This window comes from Lepisma saccharinum, chromosome 17, assembly GCF_977018435.1.
Source record: "Lepisma saccharinum chromosome 17, izLepSacc3.1, whole genome shotgun sequence".
Taxonomy (NCBI): Eukaryota; Metazoa; Arthropoda; class Insecta; order Zygentoma; family Lepismatidae; genus Lepisma; species Lepisma saccharinum.
This window is the reverse complement of record NC_139245.1, coordinates 3,257,283-3,281,029: the sequence shown is the minus strand read 5'-3', so window position 1 is coordinate 3,281,029 and position 23,747 is coordinate 3,257,283. Positions and strand designations below refer to the sequence as shown.

At 37.6% G+C, this 23,747-nt stretch overlaps 1 protein-coding gene across 1 annotated transcript in view; it reads right to left on the bottom strand.

The window, feature by feature from the left end:
* The window catches only part of JhI-21 (Juvenile hormone Inducible-21), a 102,972-nt gene that overhangs the window by 69,462 nt on the left and 9,763 nt on the right, over window positions 1-23,747 (bottom strand). The window contains exon 2 of the mRNA XM_083138448.1: window positions 3,273-3,398. Within this exon, the coding sequence (XP_082994574.1) occupies window positions 3,273-3,398 (126 nt within the window). The remainder of the gene's footprint in view (window positions 1-3,272; window positions 3,399-23,747) is intronic.

Here is a 23,747-nt window from a genome sequence, read left to right as displayed (position 1 = left end):
CAATTACAAAATCTGAATCTGACTTCCCGGTTAGTTCATCGATTAGAACCCACTCTCAGTAGGAGACTTTGCTTTTTTTGGTGGGATGGTCAAGGGAGGGTTGGAACATATTCGGTAATCTGCAGCCTCGTTATTTACTGTTCCCACTGAGACTTAGTGTGTCAATTTTCAATTGATTACTATCAGTCTTTGGGAAGTTACTTCTTAAAAATTACAGTTGCAGTTCCTATACTTTTTTTGAAATGTAATTAATTCATTTACTGTAAATTACTTTTACAACCACTTTATTCATAGGCGGATGCACAGTGTGGCGTATCCACCTGAATTATAGAAAAAGAGCCTCAAGTAAACAATCCTTCAACAGTAGCGTTGAAACTTTACAGTATATTTAAAAATATAATAATTGTTACTTGCTTGATTGATATGCCACAACGCTGGCAGTATACAGTGACACTTAATCGTGCAGTTCGCAACACTGAGTACATCAACAGACTTCACCAATGGCATCCGACTTTCTTTCATCCCTTACCAATTAAAAAACAAAGTTGTTCTCCATGTAAAGTAGCCTCTCATTGGGTGCTTCAAGGTTGTCTGTTTATGTTTCGGACCCTACAGGCTGGCCAGGCTGATGTGTCGCAGATGTTTTGTCAACACGCCACAAGAGGGTGTGGATGGCCCCGTATCGGAAAAGGACGAACCTTGGAGGCTTACAGGTGGATTCTGTTGAGGTAACAGGGAAATAATGAGAAGCTATTACTGTAATGAATGCTGTGGACCAGCACTGCTGGCCTTGCTGTACCGGAGTGCACGAGCATGAGTATTTACTGTGATATATGTAACTGATATTGACATTTGGAAAACTGGAACATACTAAAATGCATTCAATGTTAAAAATGTCTTTAAAATACTAATGGACTATAAATGTACTAAAAAAAATTAAGTATTTCACGTACGTAGTCTTCTTATGAAAGCTGGTCAAAAAGGGGAATCTCCACCAATCTTTCTAGACATGGCACTGTACAGCTCAGCTCACCGCCGATGAAGGAAATCTCCTATTACAGTTGTCTAGGAAAGCTCGATGATTCAAGACATAAGCTGCCATTGCTCTTAGGCTTTTGGCACTCCGACAATATCTGCATCCGGCCGTTTAGGTCCTTCTCAAGACGTCTCCACTCACCGTACGAGATGGACGACTGCCAGTTTCCTCGCGAGGAGAGACAAAATTAACAACTGGGTGATGCTTTCTTGGCCTCAACGCACAGACGTCAGGTGCGTACGTACGATGGAAGCTGCTCGTGGTATTTCTTACAACCTTTTACGGGCCTTGCCAGACTAGTTCCTTTGAGCCTTAGAATGCCAAGACTCGATTTGAAGTCAGACCAACTCCTGAGACAATTCGAGCTTGAAAAGAAACTTTGTAAAGCGGTATTTCATGGTCATTGGTATCGCTAGCGGAGGAAGGGAGGAGACAAACCTTCCATTAATTGAAAATCATTTTTTTTAAAAGGAGGGTATTGGTGAACATGTATGTGAAGGGGGATTGAGGGGGAATTCCCTCTGGTTTATGCATCTCACAGACTGGTTGCCAAAAATTGATTTAATTCGAAGGGTGAAAATTGTGGCGATATTTTATTACAAGTAATGTTTTCTGCAATTTACAAGCTGCCAGTTTCAGCAATGAACTGCCATGCTCAACGAAGAAAACGACAGAATGTTTTCACAAATCATGTTGACTGTCGTTTCTATTACTTAATAACTAGGGGTGTGCGGGACGGAAACATTTTGGTCTGAACGGGATCGGGAAGGAAATATCTACTTTTTTGGCGAGAAGCCGGTAGAGTTATGTCTTTTCCCCTATACACGTATAGGCTTAACTACACGAAGGAACTTTCAAATTTAAATCAAATATTTTTAATGCATAAAGATAGATACATACTAATTATAAATAACAGCTGTGTGCACCATAAATTATTTTTTTTAAAACTGTATCGTTTAGTCTGTAGTACCCGTTAATACTTTAAAAACTGTCATGATCATTTTTATGGTAGTTGGATGACAGCGGAAATTGGCGGTCCTATATAGTCATTTCGCTAGTCAACTTTTTACAGTGTAGACGTAAAATAGCCAGTCAGTGGGGGCAATCAGGGGGCGTGGGGCATCTGACCTGCACTTTTTAACAAATTTTACCCCAGCACTAATGGCCTCTTAATGCTAAACCTTATCTTCCAAGAAAAAGTAAACTGCCCTTGCCCTCCCTCTCCCCCCAACCTCTTCAAGTTTTAGCACCCGATTACTGCTACTGACAAAAGTAGAAAGACAATCCATCCGGTTAAAATCTACCAACCGTTAACCATTCATCAATCCTAATCAACGGGCCTGTACACACATGCAATACACCAATAGACATTAATGCTCAATTAACTGTGAATATCTTTTTATTGATTGCAGTAGCAAATCAATATTATCAATAGTGCTATTTTTCATAACATACCAAGGAAATCGATATCGTACGATGGTGTACGACTGATGTACCTTGCTAATTCAACTTTGTTATAAACATGTGCGTACACACATGGAAACAAACACCAAAAAATTATGTATCTTCGCTATTGCTGAATTTGTTGCAGTCCACACTTTACCACCTGAGTTGTTCGAAAACGACGATGCATTACCGGTCTTATTTTTGTATAGATGTTTCTCTCGTCTGTTGTATCTTCACAATAGTTGGGCAAACCTTTTGGAACTTACTGTACGTGAGGAGGGTATGAAGTTGAAAATAACCCCCTTTACATGACATTACTAATCTCCTAACAAGGAGGAGATAATCTTGTGGGATCAAAAACCATTAATTGTCTGTTCACTCTGGCTTCAACAATCTATATCATATATCAAGTCAGAAATTACCGGTTATTCACTTATTTCATAATAGTAATAATTGTACTACTAACATGAAATATTTTAAGAAAATGGATGGAACTTCTATGAGTTACTATGCATGAAATATTAAAAACTTGTTGCTATATGAGATTTGAAACAATTTGTACCGGTATTTGCTTCTGAAGTATCTATTGATAATCCAAATACTCTCTCCTCATTTACTCCAATTGGAACATTACTCATACCACGACATTTCAAGAAAGACATTATGTAAACATCTTACGTCCGTAGAGATAGCTAATGACTTGAAAACATAATTACTTAAAATGTTGCTTCATCGAGATTAGTTTTCCACACGCAAAACATTACAGAGTCCCTCATGGTGGTACACGTACCTGAAGACATGTACACAGCCCCAGCGATAATGATTGCTAACAAAGCAGAAAGTTTGGCTGCAGTGAAGACACTTTGAATTCTCATGGCCCATCTAACGCTGGCACAGTTTATAGCCGTCAATAGACCTGAAAGACAAGATAAACCCATTATCAGCTATTGTTGAGAAGTAAAGTTGTAGAATGGGGCACAATATACAATACTCTTCACTGTGTGAATTAAGCTTTTTGCTTTGAGGGGAGGGGGGCGTTGTGATTTCGTTTTGGGAGGTAGACTTTTGAGTGTGCATATTTGTATATATGCTATCAGTTGACCTCTGATTCTTAGGTTCTAAAAAGTGTGCTTTTAGGCTCCTCAAGAAGGCTCTAAAAATCCTAAAATAGGTTCTAAAAATCTTAAATTAGGCTTGAAAAGTCCTGAAGTAGGTTCCAAAAAAACTTAAAACCGTTCAAAACTACTGAACAATATTGATTAGGTACAATAGTTAAAAACAAAATTTCAAAAGAACCGAAAGAAGTGCTAATGTGTATACATAGCACATATTAATTTTCTAACCAAATTTGTACACATCATTTTCAAAGTTATCCACAAATTATTGTAATACTATACTTGTGCTGTTACTTGTTACTTGTTTACATGAAAAATTAATTATGTATGTATAATTTGCTGCACAATACCAGGGTGGATCTCTCTGTTTTCACAAGGAAGGAAAAAAAAGCTGCGTGGAAAATAAAACAGAAATCTCTCAATATGTTTACTTTGTTATTGCCTTTTGCAGAACAATCTATCTGACAGATGGAATATTATTGCAAAATAAGATATATATATATATATTCAAATTGATTAGGTAAATGTGTTTTTTTTAATTACATACATTTGTAACTTCTATATTCTGTGCATTTATGTAGAATTTGCATAACTGGATATGTAATATTAATTCATGTAGGACAAAAAAGCTGCTTTTTACAGTTAGATAAGAAGCGTAAAATAGACTAAGCTTAAATGTAACCCTACTTAATAATAATAATAATAATAATAATAATAATAATAATAGTTGCTGTAGCTTACTTCGCTACAATTTCACCATTCGAATTTTTCATTAACTCTTTCCCTGCAGGCGCCCTTGGTTTTATAAGTACCTTAGAACAGTGGACATTAAATCTTATGATAGCTAACTTTTAGATGTAATTTAGAAACGCTATATTTACATTCTAAGAACACACACTGATACACAAAAAGAGCTATCGAACTAATAGCACTGAAAACTTGATCAAATTCCTATTACCAAGTTCAAATTTAACGTCTATCTAATCTATGTAAACTTTTTATTTTTGTGTGATAACACTTTAATACGTGTAAAATATCAGCACTATGCCATGATATCTTAAGTGGAAACAGCCTGCTGTTGTCTCGGCTCTGTGAGGTTGGTCTGTTGCAGAATGGTTATGAGCTATTGCTGCAAAGTATAGCTGTAGAATGGGGCACAATACACTTCGTATTATAACATCACAACAATTTATCAAGGTTCTTAGTGTTCAGAACTGAAATTTAAAAGCAACCTTTTATTAACTATTGTTGCCAAGTCAGGTTGTAGTGTAGAATGGGATGTAATAAATTATTCTCTATCACAATTGAACAGAGCGAGTTCTTAGCAGCCGATAATCCTAAAAGATGAAAGGAATCTTTTACCCGTCACTGTTACCAAGATAACAAGTGGAAAGAAGTAACGTTATTTCCAGAATATCACAACAATTAGCACAGTTCGCAGTGTTCAGTATATCTGAAAACACAATAGCAAACATACAGTAACCGTTGTTGTCTTACGATAAGCAATAGAAAGGGCACAAACATTGGCGTATCCAGCGGGGGACACTTGCCACGACACCCCCCCCCCCCACATAGGAAAACAAGTGGTGCAATTTTTTATTTTTTCATTGTGCTTTTTACGAGGAACGTAAAATAAACGCTAGTCAATTTTCAAATTATTCAAAATAACGTATTGACAGAAATCCGAAGAATAGATCCAGCAAACGTTTTGGCTTTTTAAAGTAACAGTAAAAATACTTGTGTTACATTTAATAGAGAACAAGTTACTTTTTCGAGTAAAGGAACTGTATCTCATTTACTTTCAAAAAGTAACCAAACGCTAGGAAGGAGAATTTACAGTGGGATCCATGAGCATTACCGTGCAAATTGTCCATCACCATGTTTTTTTAACTTTATTTGGCCCAATAAGAGCTTCAAGAATTAAAAGAAAACTCAAAAGAAGCTGTTGACAACTTCTGCACCAGCATACATAAAAATATATCGCTTAAAAACACATAGGATGTAAGATAAAAATTAATTAAAATAGTCATGGACAATTTGCACGGCAATACTCATGGATCCCACTAAACCCGTTGGCCCCGTGTACGTACGCCACTGAATGTTCGTGCAGCTGCTAGTTTGAGAACCGGATTCTTCGGTTTAGTGAATATGCAAGGACAAGCGAAGATTCTTGTTTTCCCGCGCAGCGATGCCGAATGTGCAAGCTCGTGCTCAAGTGCACAGAAAGAAAGGAGGAAGAAAAAACAATCTTCCTTTGCCTTGAAACACGAGGTCAATGCCAGCAATGCGTTTAATCTTCAAATCAGAGGGGCTTTCTCGGCAACGGAGGCCGCACAAAGATTGGGGCACACATTTCAGTGTCAGTTTAGGCCCGGACATTGTTCGGCTACGAACGACGTCCGTATCACGATTAGTACTGTTAAGTGTAACTTGCCGATGTTACGGACCTATTGAAAAACACGCTGAAATTCCTGCAACGAACATCCTATCTTTGAACAGAAACATTACATCATGTATTGCCGCTTGATTCTGACCAAAAAAAAGAAAAAGAACTGCCACTTTCAGGTTGTGTTTGAATCATTTTAAGTCAACGGTATTTTTTCAACGGACTGTACAACAGAAATAAATGCATTGGTGTGCACGTCAACGACGCCAGACCTGGTCCTGACCAGAAGCACATTATAGTGGGAGCATCCCCCAGCTAGTCCCAAGACTCATGCAAACACCTACATCCCCAAATCCACTTCGAGCACTGGCTAGTCATGACAATGAGAATGAATGCTGGTTAGATGACATTGATGAGTGAACAGCGATTTATCAACACCCACCCAAATTTCCTCAACACCCATAAATTTTTCCACAAAGGCCCAAATTTTAGTCATTTTGGCTCAAAATTTACATTTCCATACCCCTCCCCCCAGATAAAAAGTTCTGGATAAACCCATGAAGATAATTCATTGATTTGACTTATTTTACTTCGGATTTCTGCCACTTTTGGCTAATCGCGAAGATGAGGATGAGTGATGACATGATGAAATTCATGGACACACACACACATGTCCAGACAGGGATTCGAAAACGGAACCCCTGTTGTCGTAGAGCGTTGTCGCGGGGGTCGAACCCTGAAGAGAACACTTACAGAGAAACATCCAGGACATACCAGAACTCGAACCTGTGAAAGTCGAAATGTTCGACTGACACTCAATGTGCACCACTGTTTTCCTACACAAATCTTCAATGAAGTCACCATGCTTGTTCGGTGGTGTACATCAGAACAAAGAACCCGATACCATGCATAAATCTACATTTTCGTTCATCAAATATATTTTAACAACATTATATTCTCTTCAGACGGCATGAACAAAAGAGCACATGCTTCACATGTTGAAGCGAGGCAGCGACTCCATGAGTGGGTGATCACGTGTCAAGACCATACAATTAGTTGCAAGAGCATGTTTTGCTGGTGTGTAGGAGGTAGGAAAAATGCAGTCTTTCCCCTTTAGGTATCTGCACGAACTTCTTTGTTTGCAAACAACGAATCGCCCTATCATCAGCCAGTGCTGTGATACAGGGGCGTCATCAACGGAAAACCAAGGGTTGGTTCTAGCCACTTCCCGTGAAATAGTATTGAACCCATTCCTATCCATCCAAATCTTCTACACGAGAAATTTTCAGAATAACACACTCTCACACACACACAGAGAAATTATATTTTATATATATATATATATATATATATATATATATATATATATATATATATATATATATATATACAGGATGTCTCATAAGTAATAGCGCAAACTGACACAGGTGAAAGCACATGATAATAGAAGAAAAAAAGTCTCGGTAAACATGGGTTTGCAAACTATAGCAGTTTTCGAGATAATTGCAAATGTGTGGTTACAAGCCGCCACTGACTTCATTGTTTGTAAACGTCGTCCTAGTTGGTAAAATGCTAATAATGTGTGCGAATGTATGGTTAGAAGCCGTCACTAATTGCATTTTGTAAACACCGAGTGCTTTACTCCTTGTTTTGTTTACAAAATAGAACATTTCAGAGAGGTGACGTTGTATGGATACAATCAGTACGCAGTCTAATCGTACTGTGGGAGTCATGTCAGTTGTACTGTACTGCGTAGTGCAAATGGAACCTTACAGCAACGAAGAGTACATTTTACCAAGTAGGACGACGTTTACAAACAATGAAGTCAGTGGCGGCTTGTAACCACACATTCGCGATTATCTCGAAAACGGCTCGTTTGCAGACCCATGTTTACTGAAACTTTTTTGCTTCTATTATCGCGTTCTTTCAACTTTGTCAGTTTGCGCTATCACTTTTGAGACACCCTGTATACAGTGTGTGTGGGGGTGTAAAAAACAGAGGAAGAAATATAGAAAGCATCAGAGAACGAGACAGAGAAACATAAGAAGATAAACAGAGGAATGATGAGATAAGGAGAGAGATAAACAGGAATATAAAAGGGAGAAAATACTAACTGAACGGTGATGGCAGAATTTTCTATTGAAAAAATACTATTGAAGTCGGTTCATCGCCTTAGAGTTAGGCAACACACATAACTCATTGTGAAGCCAGTATTTCAGGACCTAGATGTCCCATTTTTATTGCCGGTGAGTGTACAACAGATTGTTCAGTTCAGTATCGTGTAACCTCTTCCCTTCCATCTCTTTTTAGGTTAAATATCTTCTTTTAATGCGAATATCTAAAAATATTTCTGCAGATGAAACTCTAGTCAATGCTACTTGAACGCGACAAAGATTTTGATTTGGGCATCCGTCTGTTTATGGGGATCAAGCAATTACCATAGAAGAATTTCTACAGAATATCTAAAACTACTTTCTCTGTCTCACCCATGTACATAATCAATTGGACACAATATATCAACATGTATGAAACCTTAATTAATCTGATATGCATCCCATATATGTAATCTAGTGGATGTAATATATATTTGAAACTCAATTATGCTGATCTATATCCCAAATGTGTAATCAAGGGTATGTAATATATATTTGTAACTCAATTATGCTGATCTGCATCCCATATATGTAATCTAGTGGATGTAATATACATTTGTAACTCAATTATGCTGATCTACATCCCAAATATGTTATCAAGGGTATGTAATATATATATTTGTAACCATAACTGCTATATGCCATGTATGTAATCAAACCGATATGTAATAATATATACTTGTAACTTTAATTATACTGCATCCCAAATAAGTAATCAAGTGGATGTATTTGTACTGAAATCATGCTAATGTTATATGTAACAAATGACGTGCTCTATACTGCTGCAGATAGAAATATCTACAATGTAGTCAACAGAACAAGAACAAATTACAATTACAATCAACACCTTTTTAATGCTGCAATATCTCCGAAACAATTAGCGCTATAAATATGAAATAATAACACCAAGTAGAACATTAATTACGAGCAGAAAACGTGCTTAGATCATTATTGGAAACATTCCGGTTCTCGGGCCCAAGATTCGTATTCCTAGGTTGATCCATTTCGTTTACAAAGTATGTTTCTTGGAACAGCTAAACTTAACAGGACTCTCCCTTGGTGAGAGCATTGACGGTAATTATGGAGCTATTTGAAAAGAACAAGTAGCGGGTTCCGGTCTCGAAAGCCAGAAAACAGCGGCGATGGGACTCGATGAGCTGACCACGTGTAACACAATGAAAAAGCTACTTTGTTGGCCCTGATAAAGGTTTTACGCCACGAGCTTGGTTTTTAGTTGTTTTTTACCCAAAAAGTTCGTTGTTACATTTATATTTTTGTAATTTAGAATCTTACAATAATTTTTACCAGATGTTCATGTAGTTGCAGTTGATACCAGACTTTACACTTATCTGAATTTCTTCTTTAATCTTGTCAGCAATTATCTACACCATTCTGGGAAATTTTAAGCTATTGCCCAAACAAGTTCAAACTGGGTCCTAGGTCAATGGCACCAAATTACATTAATTTTTTCTCTGAAACGATACAAGCGAGATTTCTGACAACTTCTTTGATAAGAAATTATATTTCTGCAAACATTGTGACGTCAAATATAAGTCACTGAGGTTGAATTACGCAGTGAACAATTGTAACTTGCATATTGTAACCGAGTATACTCATATCAAGTGTGTCACGCCCTTATAAAGTGAGGCCAACCATGGGTAAACACACAGCTGACTGAACCATGATATTCTGATATCAGGATTGCAAAACAATTGTACATAATCTATTTTAAACTTTAATTCGAATAATCATGAAATATTTTGACAATAAATGGCACTGACTAGCAATAGTAATGGACTGCTAGTAGATTTCTGTTCTGCCAACCACGGCCCACAGATTACATCAAAGAGAGAAATATCAAGTCTTTATTTTACCCTCTCTCTCTGTGATGATACTAACCGCAGCTCCCCTGAATCAATATGTACCAAGTCCTGTCTATAGGAGGGTTTCATGTTACGTCAGGATGCGCACAGCCGCCATGTTTGCAAGGGAATAGCCATTACGTAGCATTTGTTACATCTGCACCAACTACAAGTTTGTTTTAAATCACGAATGTGTGTGTTACTATCTCCCGCTCGCCTGCTGGAATTCCGTTTACAAGAACTGACCTCAAACATGGCTGCTCGAACCACAATGCAGTAGTTTGTGACGTAGGAGAAACACGCCTATATCACTGATCCCGTCAGGAAATTAAAATACATAAGTGTACACTTTACACAATTCAGTGTCAGACTAATGATTTTCCCCTAAAAGTATTGTTGAATTTGTAATTTTCAGTTGAAATTATGGATTTCTGGAGTGGTGTGCCTGAGCCTCAATTCAAGAAACCCAACATTTATGATATATTCTATTGAGATTTGGTACAAACAGACAAAAGTGACAACATTGGATCAAACGCCAGCTTTGCAAATTGCTATATTCATAAAAAGCCACAGAAGTCACTTGAAAGAGCATTACCACTATAATTAGTAATTACAACCAAACCAATCTTAGGCCACAGGCGCTCTCTGACACCTTTGCAACAATGTTAAAACAGTCTTCCATCTGGTCTGAGCAGCCCCTATTCCAAATTGATGCAGGACTGCTATACTATATTAATATGTACAGGACTGGCCAAAATTTAGTTGTGCAGAACAGGCCCTTCTTGTAAGGTACCTGGACCCAATATGGTCTATTTGCTGTTTTCAAGTAGTTACATGGTTAATTCAACAGATGACGTTAGTATGTCAATTAGACTGTTCGAATGACTTGATTGAACAAGTTGGCTGTCTGTACCTGTAGTACAGTAACTTTAATACAAAGAAGCGAAATAGCTGGACCTCGTGATTGTGTTCCACGTGATCTAATATTGCATAGGTAAGTTATTACTTACTACATCTTCTAAGTGATAGTTGGGTAACAGTATGGCATAGTGAAAACACATTTCACTCGTTTATTTCCTAATTATTTACATTTGGACTTACCTGTTCTGCATAGTGGAACATTTTTGAACGCGGGATTTTGCTTTTTTTCACTGAAAAAATCGTAATTTTTCACATTACAAGTATTTATTGTTCTTTGCTAATTCGCTTTCGTTACACACAATATGACGGGCAAATCTTGACTCACGTTGTCTATCGTCAGCTGATATGCAGTGTTTCCAAACTTATGAACCGAAAAATGCCGCACAAACTATTCACAAAAGGTTTTTAAGCGAAAATTGATCCACAAACCAATCACGGAAGGTTAGGTTAGGTTCAGTTAGGTTAGGCAAACAGAAATTAAATAAATAAAAAACCGCTCACACGTCATCTTGTAAAACTACCGCGTGGTTGCTACACTAACAGGGGGTTACATAATCGAACGCACGGAACATTTGATTCACGTAGTCGAAGGTAATGGTGGCAAGAGTTATCGTGCATCGGAGATACATTAATGTCGAAAAATACATGTTTTACCGGCCGAATAAGTTGAACGAAGGGAGAAAACACTTCCACGAGCTTCCTAAAGTCTACAGAAACTCAATTCCGTAAGTTGCTTCTCATGTAAATTTGAAGAAATGTGTTCTCACTATACCATACTGTTATATCTCTATCAATGTACTTAGTTTGGACTTTATGGAAAAAAAAACTATGTAAGGTGGACTCAATACGGCCTACGTAGGAATATATCGTGAAGGACATGTGCAAATGTGGCATATGTTACACTTATGTTCACGTAGAGTGTGTGGATCTCACTAACGATGATAAAGGAGGGAAAATTCCATTTGCCCAGATTGTGATATGTAATCCATGGTCTTCTGGTAACAAATTGTGACATATCACTCCCTTATTTATTGGTTTGTAAACAATGTCATTTCTTTGTGCAAATCTCATAGGATGTAAATAAAATGTAAGTGTACCAATATACTTATCACTAGAGCCCGGAAGTTCAGGCATTTATTTTCGTTAAAATAGGCAGGCAAAAAGGCATTTATAATATGGTAAATAGGCACTAAAAATGAAAAAAAAGGCAAAATAAACCGAAAAAAGGCACATTTAGAAGTCGCTTACTTTTATCTATAATTTCTGGCAAAATGTTAAAATCTAAATTGGGAAGAGCATTTCAATTTTCTCCGTCTTGATTGCACATAACTACAAGGTGCTTTTTAAGTTCTAAACATTCATTGATAGTCGTCTGTCAGAGAGAATGTTTTTCATAATAGAAAATGATCTTTCTACTTCGACAGAAGTTATTGGAGCATACATATAACAAGCTAATGTAGCTGGACTCATTTTGGTAACAGCATTTTCACCTTTTAGAATATCACAAATTGTTTTCAATTGTTTCAAGTCCTCATTTGCACTCACTACCCGTTAGCACTTTTGCGCAACAGCTCACCCCTTTTCTCCTGGCACTTCCATCATCTGCTGCATAGATTCCTCGAAGATTTTCATGGATGCTATAATTGTAATTGTGTCTGGCAATGCACCATAATGTGCAAAAGTAAACTTGAATAGCACAGGAGTTTTTTCACTTCACGAATTGAAGCCGCTTCATTTTCTGGAAGAGCATCGATCACCTCACTGATTTTTTGAAGGTTGTTAGCATAATATATAGCTGCTGATATCCTGGTAGGTTCCCTATCTCGTCAAGACTGGTTGCTGAGGTAAACTAAGCTCAATCGCAACTTCCTGAAATTTTCGGGTTCGAGAGGGAGATTTCAGAAATATTTTCTTTGTGTTCGAAATCAACCTGTCCACTTCAGCAGTCAATCATGCACAAGAAATGTTAACCGAACGGCAATATCCTGACTCAGCATGAAATACTTTTTTCTCACACTTTTCTCCTTCAGCAATGTTGAAACATGCGTGAGTTCAATATTACTTAAATAAGGCGAAAATTATTCAGATAATAAACGGAAGAAAAATAAATGCCAACAACGTTTTTTGGGAGAAAAATAATATATATATACACATTTTTTTTAAAAAAAATGTCAAATTTCATTGAAAAAGGCAATAAAAAGGCATAATTAAAAATAGGCAGTGGGGTCCCAAATAGGCAAAATAGGCAAAATGAAAAGGCTTCCAAAACATTCGAAACAACATAAGAAACGTATATCCGGAAAATTTGCCAAACTTCCGGGCTCTACTTATCACCTATAAAAACAACATAGTTGTACGTTCTTTACAATTTCTGTTGCATATTTTGATGTGAAGGAACAAAATATATAACGAGGCCATATTGGGTACATATGTATCTTCCTTACATCCATGTTATTATTTGAAATTGGCTCTAATTTTCAGTAAACGTCCAGAAATGTTCCCTCTTTTGAATCCTGCAATTAGTTTTACCTTTCTGACTTTGTACACCATTAGAAACAGTCGTAAACCTTAGATATATATATAACACTTTTAGGCGTATAGTTCTGATAGCAGGCTCTCATTTAGGGAAGACCACAGCCCCGAAACTCCTGCAAAGACGTTGTTTATTAGTATGACAGGCAGACACTTGAGTGTATTGTAAAAGTGACACCCCTTCCACCACCCCCCATGTATGCTGCATTCTCTCGGACAACCTACAGCGATACTGTTCTCATGTCACTTTCTCAGCATCAGCAGAAAATAATCTATATTCTAGACGTTGAGAAAGGTCACTGAAAACTTTTCCCATGGTATAAAGTACTGTACAAGTCAGCATGGGATCATGTATAAGCCGATTACCTTGTACCATGTTTCTTCGAAAACTTATACATATATAATCACTTATTGGTAAGTCTTTCGGGTGTAAAAAAAGAAAACATCGCAAGGAATAAAGACAAACATTTTTACATATTTATAAAAAGTACTCTACGATTTCTGCAGGGAGATTGCGTCATAATATACGAACAAATAAAACATTAGTATTTTTGGCAAATCACAGTTTCATAGATTCTTTACATAAAAATTACCGGAGTAATTAATAAGAGATATTTATATACAAAAGGAGACGCCATTTAAACACATAGGTTTTACCAAAGTGTTTGTATGCAGTTATATGAAGCATTCAAGTTTGTATGAAGGCAAATAATTTAGAATTATCCAGTGGCGTGTCCAGGGAGGGGTTAAGGAGTACAACCATTCTACGGCATAAAATGTCTGATGCAGGAAAATACTGCATGTTATTATCGCGTTTTACTAAATTCCCTATAGTACAACACAGACATTCTTTCATCGTAACTGTTTACACAAAACTACAAACGCGTGTGACAAATTTCAACAGAAATAATACACATTCAACTGAACAAGGATTATCTGAACTTACCTAATCATACTTTGAGTCAAGGAAAATACACTTATTATCAGCATTATGAATAAGGGCAAAAGTGTGCAAAATATATAGAATAGGTCATTATCCTCAAGTACGTTCTGAACAAGTATAGGGCGGTCATTGAGAACAAAATTGTTAGCTGCTCGTCTGCTGTGAAGTTTTGTTTTCTTTGTTCGATCTCCTGCAAACCATACCATAATGTTAAAGAGCAATGTTCTTTTCTAAAATGACCCTTGAATAAACAGATTACGTTAGCAGAAATATAAGTACGAGTATACTGCTATATTTGTGATATTTCAGCAGGGCCCACGGATTTCTTACAGTGCCAGTTAGACTACGCTTTCAGTCCACCCATTCAACTATTCAATTGTGAAGCATATAGGCTGTGGTGTATCGTACCTTGTCATGTAGCGAGTATTCACACATTCTTGTTCTCGACCATGACGACTGGGGGGAGGGGGGTGTTGAATCAAATCACGCTCATCAGCCGTTACTTCCCACTCACCTCTGGTATGAGTATTAATTAACAGGAAGCTGATTAGGGCCCAGAATACTCAAACAAAGTAAAGGATTCGGCCTGACTGTACTGATAAATGGTGACTGTAATATATTTAAAAAAAGGAAATAAAGAAGTTATATTACTATAATTTAAAGTTAAAAGCGCTCATTGATGGCAGCAGTGGCGGACTTTCGCATCGAGACCATCCATGCTGCAATAGATGCATGGCCAGAGAGAGAGAGTTCCAGCCTTTGGGAGGGAAAAAATGGACATTTTGAAAACAGATTGGTGCTATTTGTGTGTAATACATGTAAGTGTAACATACTAAAAGAAAATTTTAAAATCTGAAACCATATTAAACTTATTCACAAAATAGTGTAAAACACTATTTATAGCTAGACTAGGTATATGTATATGTACAGTATGTATGTGTATAATACATATATACACTCCTCACAAAAAGTTTGGAATATTGTTATATTAGGTAATAGGTGATAGGTACGGTAGCTTACGTCGGTGTAAACACACGAACGTCCAGCAGACAGTCAGATACCATTTGTTGTTGCATTCCAAGGCTGTGTCTATCACCTAATGCCTATATATATATATATATATATATATATATATATATATATATATACACACACAGTGGCAGAACATGTCGAGATCTAGCCACCGAAGTTTACAGATTTGAATCCTAGCATGGGTGTTCCTTCGTAAATTCCATCTAATCATTCTTCCTCCTCGTCGCAATTATTCAAATTAGGCAGAAAAGCGACGTAGAGTGCCACACACGTAAATTTGCCGTTGCGTAGAAACGTATTTTCGTTTCGTCTCCCTCTCTCTTAGCATCACGTGTTCTACCCTGCTCGAAAACCTTCGCTATTGTTGCCATATTGTCATTCCATTCCTGGACACACTCGCGCAAACTTCATTGAAAACAATTGAACAGCGCTCCAGCTCGCGGTTCCCACCGGTCAGCAGGGACGGCAATGTGGCAATATAGCACGGCGTAGTCGTTGCTTCTTTTATGCAGTGCATGTTCATTGGCTAGCTAGTAACTAGTGTTGCCAACTGTAATAATGAAGCACTATTTCTGTCACGGAAGGGGAAAGCAGGTAAAGTGGCGGTGAGTTTTGTTGGATTGGAAGCACCATATTTTTATTTTATACTAAGTATTTGACCGGTTTGACGTTGTGTGCGTGTATTGCGTGTGTTTATGTAAAAGTGTGTGTTTGCTAATGAACGTTAAATTCCATAATGCCTCCAGTTCTGTCGAAGTTGAAATCAAAAACCTTGCATAGCCAAGCTCGGGAAATTCTAAGCAACGTGCACGAGTTCATGAAGGAGGAAGCCAGTCATGGTGTTAGCATCCCAATAAAGCATTTTGGCAAGAGAGCAGCGAACAGCAGCAACAAATTGTTCATATTTCATAATTTTGGAATTATTCAAAATAAATAAATTGTGTGGCTCCAACATCATTTCAACTCTGGCTCCGGCACGTGTTCTTGTAGAAATTGCATAGAGGAGGCTGTCATTTTTGCTGCTTAATGCGATACATATTGTTTTCTGTGTTAAAATTGCCATGCTTTGATGGGTGACCAAGTTCATAGCAGGGCCGGCGGAAGGGGAGGGCGAACCGTCCCATCGCCCAGAGCGGCAAAATTTGAAGAGAAGAAAAAAATAAGCCTATTGAAAACTGTGATCGAGCGAGATATTCTTTTGCGCTGAATAGTATTGAAATAGCATAAGAAGTCTCATTATTTATTTTATATTTTGATGTTTTAGTTAGGAATATATTGATTTTCAATTTTCCGTTGCTGCGTAATGACCGGGGGGGGTCGAAATAGAGCGGCATCTGCCGCCACCTCCCAGGGAGGCAAAATGACTAGCGCCGGCCCTGGTTCATAACAAAAGAAAAAGCCGCGCAGCTTATCGTCTAGTGGCAGTATATGTACTTGTTATTGTTGTGGAAGCCGGCATCCTTTGTAAATGTACAACAAAGGCAACCGACTGTCGCCGATCTCAGAGAGGAAATAATAATACTGCTTCAGGAGGAGTGTTATGGTGCAATTGTAGCGGTTTAACACGTTGGCATGTTATTATCTGCCGTTGCAGTTCCATACCAGTGTATACGGGTTTTGGGAGTGAAAAGTTAGAACGCCACCAGTGCATTAATGCAATGAAAAATAATATATATATTTTTTTTATTTTGTTTGAAATCACTCAAATAAGGAATCGTATGAAGAAGTCTTCTTTGCAGCATTTTTGGTAATTTTACTTATGTGTTAGTTCATATTTTGCGAATTTTTAGTCCATATGTATGTAGCTACATTCATAGTCACTTGTTAGTACATATTAATCCTAGTCCTGGTATAATGCATGACGTTTAAAACTCAACGTTAGATAGACCTGAATTCTCTAATTTTATTGTTGTACGTAACAGCTGTGCATCGGCGCACCGCAGCGATTTTTCTATCTGCTCCATTAGCAACACTGCTTCTTTAGTTCTGTCGCGCATTGCACGGCAGAATTATCTGCGCTGGACTCTAAAAAGAAAATAATGGTGCTATTAAGTGAATCGTGCTCCACGAATAATCAAACGTTGCGATACATTAATGCGCAATTTACACCAGCTCGTGCGCAGAATGGTATTTAAAAAACAACCATTTGAACTTGCTGATCTTGACGAGCATACGTACTAACAATAACAAAATTCGATCTCTGATGTAATACTCACGTTCAACATGTAAACAAAGATTATGGATTATCAACTTTTCACTCTTTGATGACTTCATGGAGAGTTGAGCGTATATTCTTGGAGTTATCTAGAGGTAATTATGAATTAACTAGAGCTAGTTAATGTATTAGCTAAACTGTTAAGTTCAAGTTAGGAGCCAACGCTTTTCTGCCAATTTGGACTAATCGTAAAGATGAAGATGAGTGATGATATGATGAAACAGTGGCGGCGCTTGGGTTCCAAGGTGCCAAAACTGGAGGGGAGCAAAGACAGTATGTTTCCCTTTGATTTAGCATAGTGCGGGGGCAAAAGTGGCGAAAATTGGGGGCATGCCCCCCTCGCCCCCCCCATGAAATTGATGAAGGGACACTCATAAATAACATCCATGTCCAGGCCGGGATTCGAACACAAGGACCCTATATCTATGTGTACTGTGCCGAAAAAAACATGCAAGCAGTTTTATCCACCCTAAAGACCAGGAGGCCTCTTGCAGACAATGAATGCAGTAGTCCTGAATTGTGTAAACCAATTCAATATAGTTTGCCATGTCGAAACCTTTCCATTCCTTCAGATGTCAAAATGTTGTCGAAAAATACGCTGCATTAAGTAGCGGAGTCATTGTTTCTAAAGAACTTTTCCAGAAAACACTCCATGTTCTTCCGACTAAAGAAGCATGACGACTGAAGGCTTCTTTAAACCGAGGAATGTGCGTTCCACTTCGCCATCTTCAATGATGTTGGTATGGCGCCAAATTTAAATCCTCTAATTGTTTCTGACCGGTATATGCGAATGCCAGCTAAAGTGGACCAACGAAGTATTGTTCTTTAATTCATATTTTCATAATTACAAATGTACTTATAAAGCACATATTACTAACAAGTTACTCCTATTGTTTTATAAATTAATGTGAAACATACGCAAAGAATGTTGTATGTAAATAAAAAATTACATTGTAGCTTTTAAAATATAATTATGATAAAGAAAGTAACTTAAGTATTTCGACAAAATAGGGTGTTCTTAAACACATTAGCTCTTAGCATCATGTCACATGAATTCCAACCTTTTGTTAAGGATGAACCTCGTATAACGTGATGAGTGCAAAATAGCCAAAGTAAGTGCTGACGCACCCAAAATTTTAAATTCAAATTTAAATTCCAACTTATTTTGTGGGTTGATAGATACGGTTGAGTATTGAGTTGTAGAGCTATTTTCGTGTCGGAACACCAAGATTTTTTTAAATCCCACGGGAGATCCATGAGATTGTATTTGATCAATACATTGCACAGCTTGTTTTTCCCGATTCAAAGAATCTTATATTACACGATAAACTTTACCCAGCGTAGGAGTTGTCGGCCTTCGGAAAACATTTCTGACGCAATTCCAACTTATTTTGCGCTTCAACGAGATAAATACATTTCGATTTTATAGCTATGATACTGCATTAGCGTAACTAACATGGGTAAATGCAGAAGCAGATATCAGCAGTGCGGGAATATATTTTCTTTATGAAAGGAAATCGACTCTTTTCGAATAACTAAGTGCGGGTTAATATTGTTGTTCATTTATTATTTTACATGGCGAAGATAAAGGCTCTTGCATTATCTTACGCTTAACCATAACACATTTCTTTATCTATATTAAATCATGGTATGGTTCACACAAAACGAAACAAACACACACATCATTGCATTTTTTTTTATTATTTTTTTATCGGTCATAACTTGAGTGGCCAATACATTTAGCATCATTATGTTCGCAAGAACGGATGTGAGCAATTGAACTCGGTGTTACACTTCTGGACGCTAGCCTGAGGCAGTGAGATTACTTTCGTAACATGTCTGGTTGTTTTGCATTGGTAGCTTTGGAGCGAGTCTCAAGTCCTGGAGCAGCCAATCAACAAACGAACCGCTGGCGTCATCTCTACCCAGCACCTATCGCTATCCCTGTTGCTCGCGCTCTGGACTGTTGGTAGGCTCACTAACTGGACTCGCGCGATCAGTTGGAGTTGTTATGAAAATAATCTGACTACACACCTACAGAACAAGACCACGAGCCACAACTGGTGTGTGTAGTTAATATTACTTCTTCCCAACGTGGAAGAGCATAAGTGTAAGTAGCCACGAGCATATAGAGGCGCCAAACACAATCATGCTACCTAATCATGACTGTGTACTGAAAATAATATTCACAGTCAAGAGAATGGTCATCTTTGAAAAAAAAAAAAAAAAAAACTTACTGGTTACACGGTAATATTAGGTTAGTCAAAAAGTAAATGCAATGTTTTTCTTTTCTTCCTTAGGTTGGCTGTACAGCTTTCTGCTCTCGCAAGCCGATAGATAGTATCGTTGTCTTCGCCTGTGGCAGGTTACAGCGTCATCACTTCAGTTCGCTCTGCAGTGTTGCCAAGTAAACATGGCTGCGCCACTGTCCGTGTGCACCACAGAAGAACAGCGTTCTGTAATACGTTTTTTGTGGACTGAAGGTGTACCAGGAACTAAAATCCATAGAAGACTTTCAGCACAATACGGTGACAATGTTTTAGCGCTGCGAAGTGTTTACCAGTGGATTGAAAAGTTCAAAAGCGGTCGAACAAGTGTGAAGGACGAGGAAAGAGCAGGTCGTCCAGCCACATCCACTACTGATGACAACATTGAGCAAGTCCGTGAGCTGGTTCTGAATAACCGACGAGTGAATGTTGATGAAGTGGCAAACCATATGCACATTAGTCATGGTTCTGCATATGAAATTATCCATAACAGGCTCAACTTTCATAAAGTCTGTGCGAGATGGGTCCCTAAAGAACTCACTGACGAGAACAAGCGAAATCGTGTGAGAATCTGTCAGCAATTATTGGACAGACATGCTAACGAAGGTGAAGCCTTTTTGAAACGAATCATCACTGGAGATGAAACATGGATCCATCACTTCGAACCGCCGCCAACACCGATCAAACTCTTCAGAATCTGGGCTTCGAGGTGTTAGAGCATCCTGCATACAGTCCCGATCTCGCCCCGTCGGATTACCATCTGTTTGGTGCACTTAAAGATGCTTTAAGAGGCCGTCGATTCGACACAGATCAACAGGTGAAGGAAGCGGTGCATACGTGGCTTTGCTGCTCAACCCAAAACATTTTTTTCTCAGGGTATCGGAAAGCTTGTGGAACGTTGGACCAAGTGTATTGAAGTGCAGGGGGACTATGTTGGAAAATGATATCATTGTAAGTTTTCTATTGTTGCTGTGAAAAAAATGATTGCATTTACTTTTTGACTGACCTAATATCATTACCACTAATAAGCTCGTAACGAAAAAGTCTCTCATACCACTAAAAATAGTTTGTAGGTCTAGGCCAGCAAATATGTTAGAAAAAATACAATATAGATTCAAACATTAATGAATATTACACAAGAGGAAAATACATGTTACTTGATAGTTCTCAGATTGAAAGGTCTTCGACAAGGACAGAGCTCTCGCAAATAAATCCTGTCAACGTGATATACGTATGTGCCATCAATGCAAGCAATAAATTACATGGAAAGAACACGTGAAATGCAATTTACAAAATGAATAACAGACGAGCCTACAATACAGTTTGCATTAGATTAAGCTTATCGTAGTGATAGTGTGTCACACCTAGTTCTTATCGCATGACACCGTAACTGTCCAGATAAAGGACATCTAGAGTATGGGGCCTGCGGGATGGTGCAGTGATATCGTAGTCGCTTTGCAATCAAGAGGTCCGGGGTTAGATAGCAGGTGAAGGCACATGGTAGTTTGGATCACACTTTAAAAAACAGATTAATTCAAAATACTAATGAAAAGTGTAGCTAGATTCTTCCGAAATTTTTAGTCAGAATGTAGAGATTATATTTATATTTATCACTCTTGTAATTACAAACCCGTTACATAATCCGAATTAAAGAACTGAATGGCTTGAAACTGAACTGTAGCATCAAAATTTTACGAAATAATTAAAATGTATTTTACATTTCATACTCTCTGTTATAGTGATATATACAGGGTGTCATTTTAATGGCGCCCTCGGACCAAGGGAACGTATAGAGGACATCAAAACAAACAACTTTTCTCAGTAAAATTTTTCTCGTTGGTGCATCGTTTCAGCGCTACAGTCGTTCAAAAAAGCCCGTTTTGCCGCCTGAATGCTGGCAACCGCACACAACATTTAATTGCATTTGTGACGTCATATCCCATCGTGAAGCGATGCGTTCCAGGGTTGCCAGGAACACACATATTCTATGAAAAATGACATAGCTACAATCAGCCATATTATGTACCGTAAAACAAAACGAGAAAACACGTTCTGTAACCTAACAGGAAGTAAACAAACGATACGAAAAAGGGTAGAAAGGAAATAGAATTCAAATTGAAATGGACGTATCAAATTTTGTCTCGGCTTAGATGTCAAATATTTGCAAATCTAGTTACTAAGTTGGCATCTACAATTTAATCTATCCAATTCGTCCTTCTGATACTAGTTGTCTGTGACACACTGAACAGATAACAAAATAGGAATGAAAGCACTCAAAATTCCAAACGTAAGTAACACATAATATAATGTATATTCAGGGCATTATGAGGCAAGTGGCATAAATGGTTGAAAATACAGGGAATATAAGTAGTAGTAATACAAGCTCTCCAACGAGAGTGTTTATCTATGCACTAGATACACATGTAATAGTTTGCAACTGTGAACAGGGCAGTATATTCGCTACTGATTCATCATTAGATTTTTACTGTGGTTGTACGTGTTTTAGTCGTAATGTAACAACGTGAACCTCGGATACTTCCATTATCAACACAAAAGTACCACAAGGCATCTGGACACAAACCTGCAGATATTAACCTTGCAACGAGATTTGCAAATATTTGACATGTAGCTGGGCGTAAACAGCCACATGTAAGCTGTAAGTGCAATAAAATTTATTGTTGTTGATATTTGATATGTAGGCTGAGACAAAATCTGATATTGACACTTCATTTTGAATACGTTTTTTTTTACCATTTTCCTATCGTTGGTTCACTTTTGACTTTCCCGGAGATGACTGCTGATCTTCTGGCTGGTAGGCTATGATGTTCTGTCTACTGGACGCGTTTCTCGCTTCGTTTTACAGCTAATAATGTGGTTGGTAGTTTGACATTTTTCACAAAATTTGCGTGTTACTTGCAACCCTGCCGTGTGCTGTTTCGCCGCAGGAAATGACGTCACATATGCGATCAAATGTTGTGTTGGGTTGCCAGCATCCAGGCGGCAAAACTGTCTTTTTTTGAACGGCTGTAGCGTCGAATCGATGCACCAACGAGAAAAATGTTACTGAGAAAGTTGTTTGTTTTGATGTCGTCTATACGAATCTGTGGTCCGTGGGCGCCATTAAATCGACACCCTGTATATATATAAATAAAACTATTATCAACGTCCTCTCGTTATTTTGTTGAACATGGCAGTTAATTGCTGTAACTGACCACCTCTAAATCGCAGAAAACAATATTATTTGTAATAAAATATCGCGCTCGCACACACACACACACACACATTGGAAATTATTTTTTTAATGCACGCATATTTATGGTAATTTAGAAAATATATTTACAAATTACGTTAATAAGATGAATTGCATTATTATTTCAATTTTAAATATATATTATTGCATAAAATCTACAAGCATAGAAACCTTCTAGTTACTTATTTTATTAGTGCACTTTCTTCAAAACTATCTCCAATATAAGATATTATGTACTACTAGTATATATAACTGTCGGATGTCTATTATATTGTATGCATACAGTATTGGCCAAATTATTGGACTCGTCAGTTGAAAAAATCGAACACAGATAAACTCACTTTATATAGAGAAAAATGACAGATTTAATGTTTCGTGATTCACATTGCATTGTTATACTCCTCAAGTACTGTCAATACTTCGTGTGACCACCTTTGGTTCTTTTCGAGCCCATTTCAATCACTTCTTCTGTATAATTCCTTTATCACTCTTATTTCTAAACTTCAAACCACGTGGTTTATGAAATTACATGTTTGTCCGGAGATACAAATAAAGAATACCCTTACAGCAATAAGAATTAATATTATTT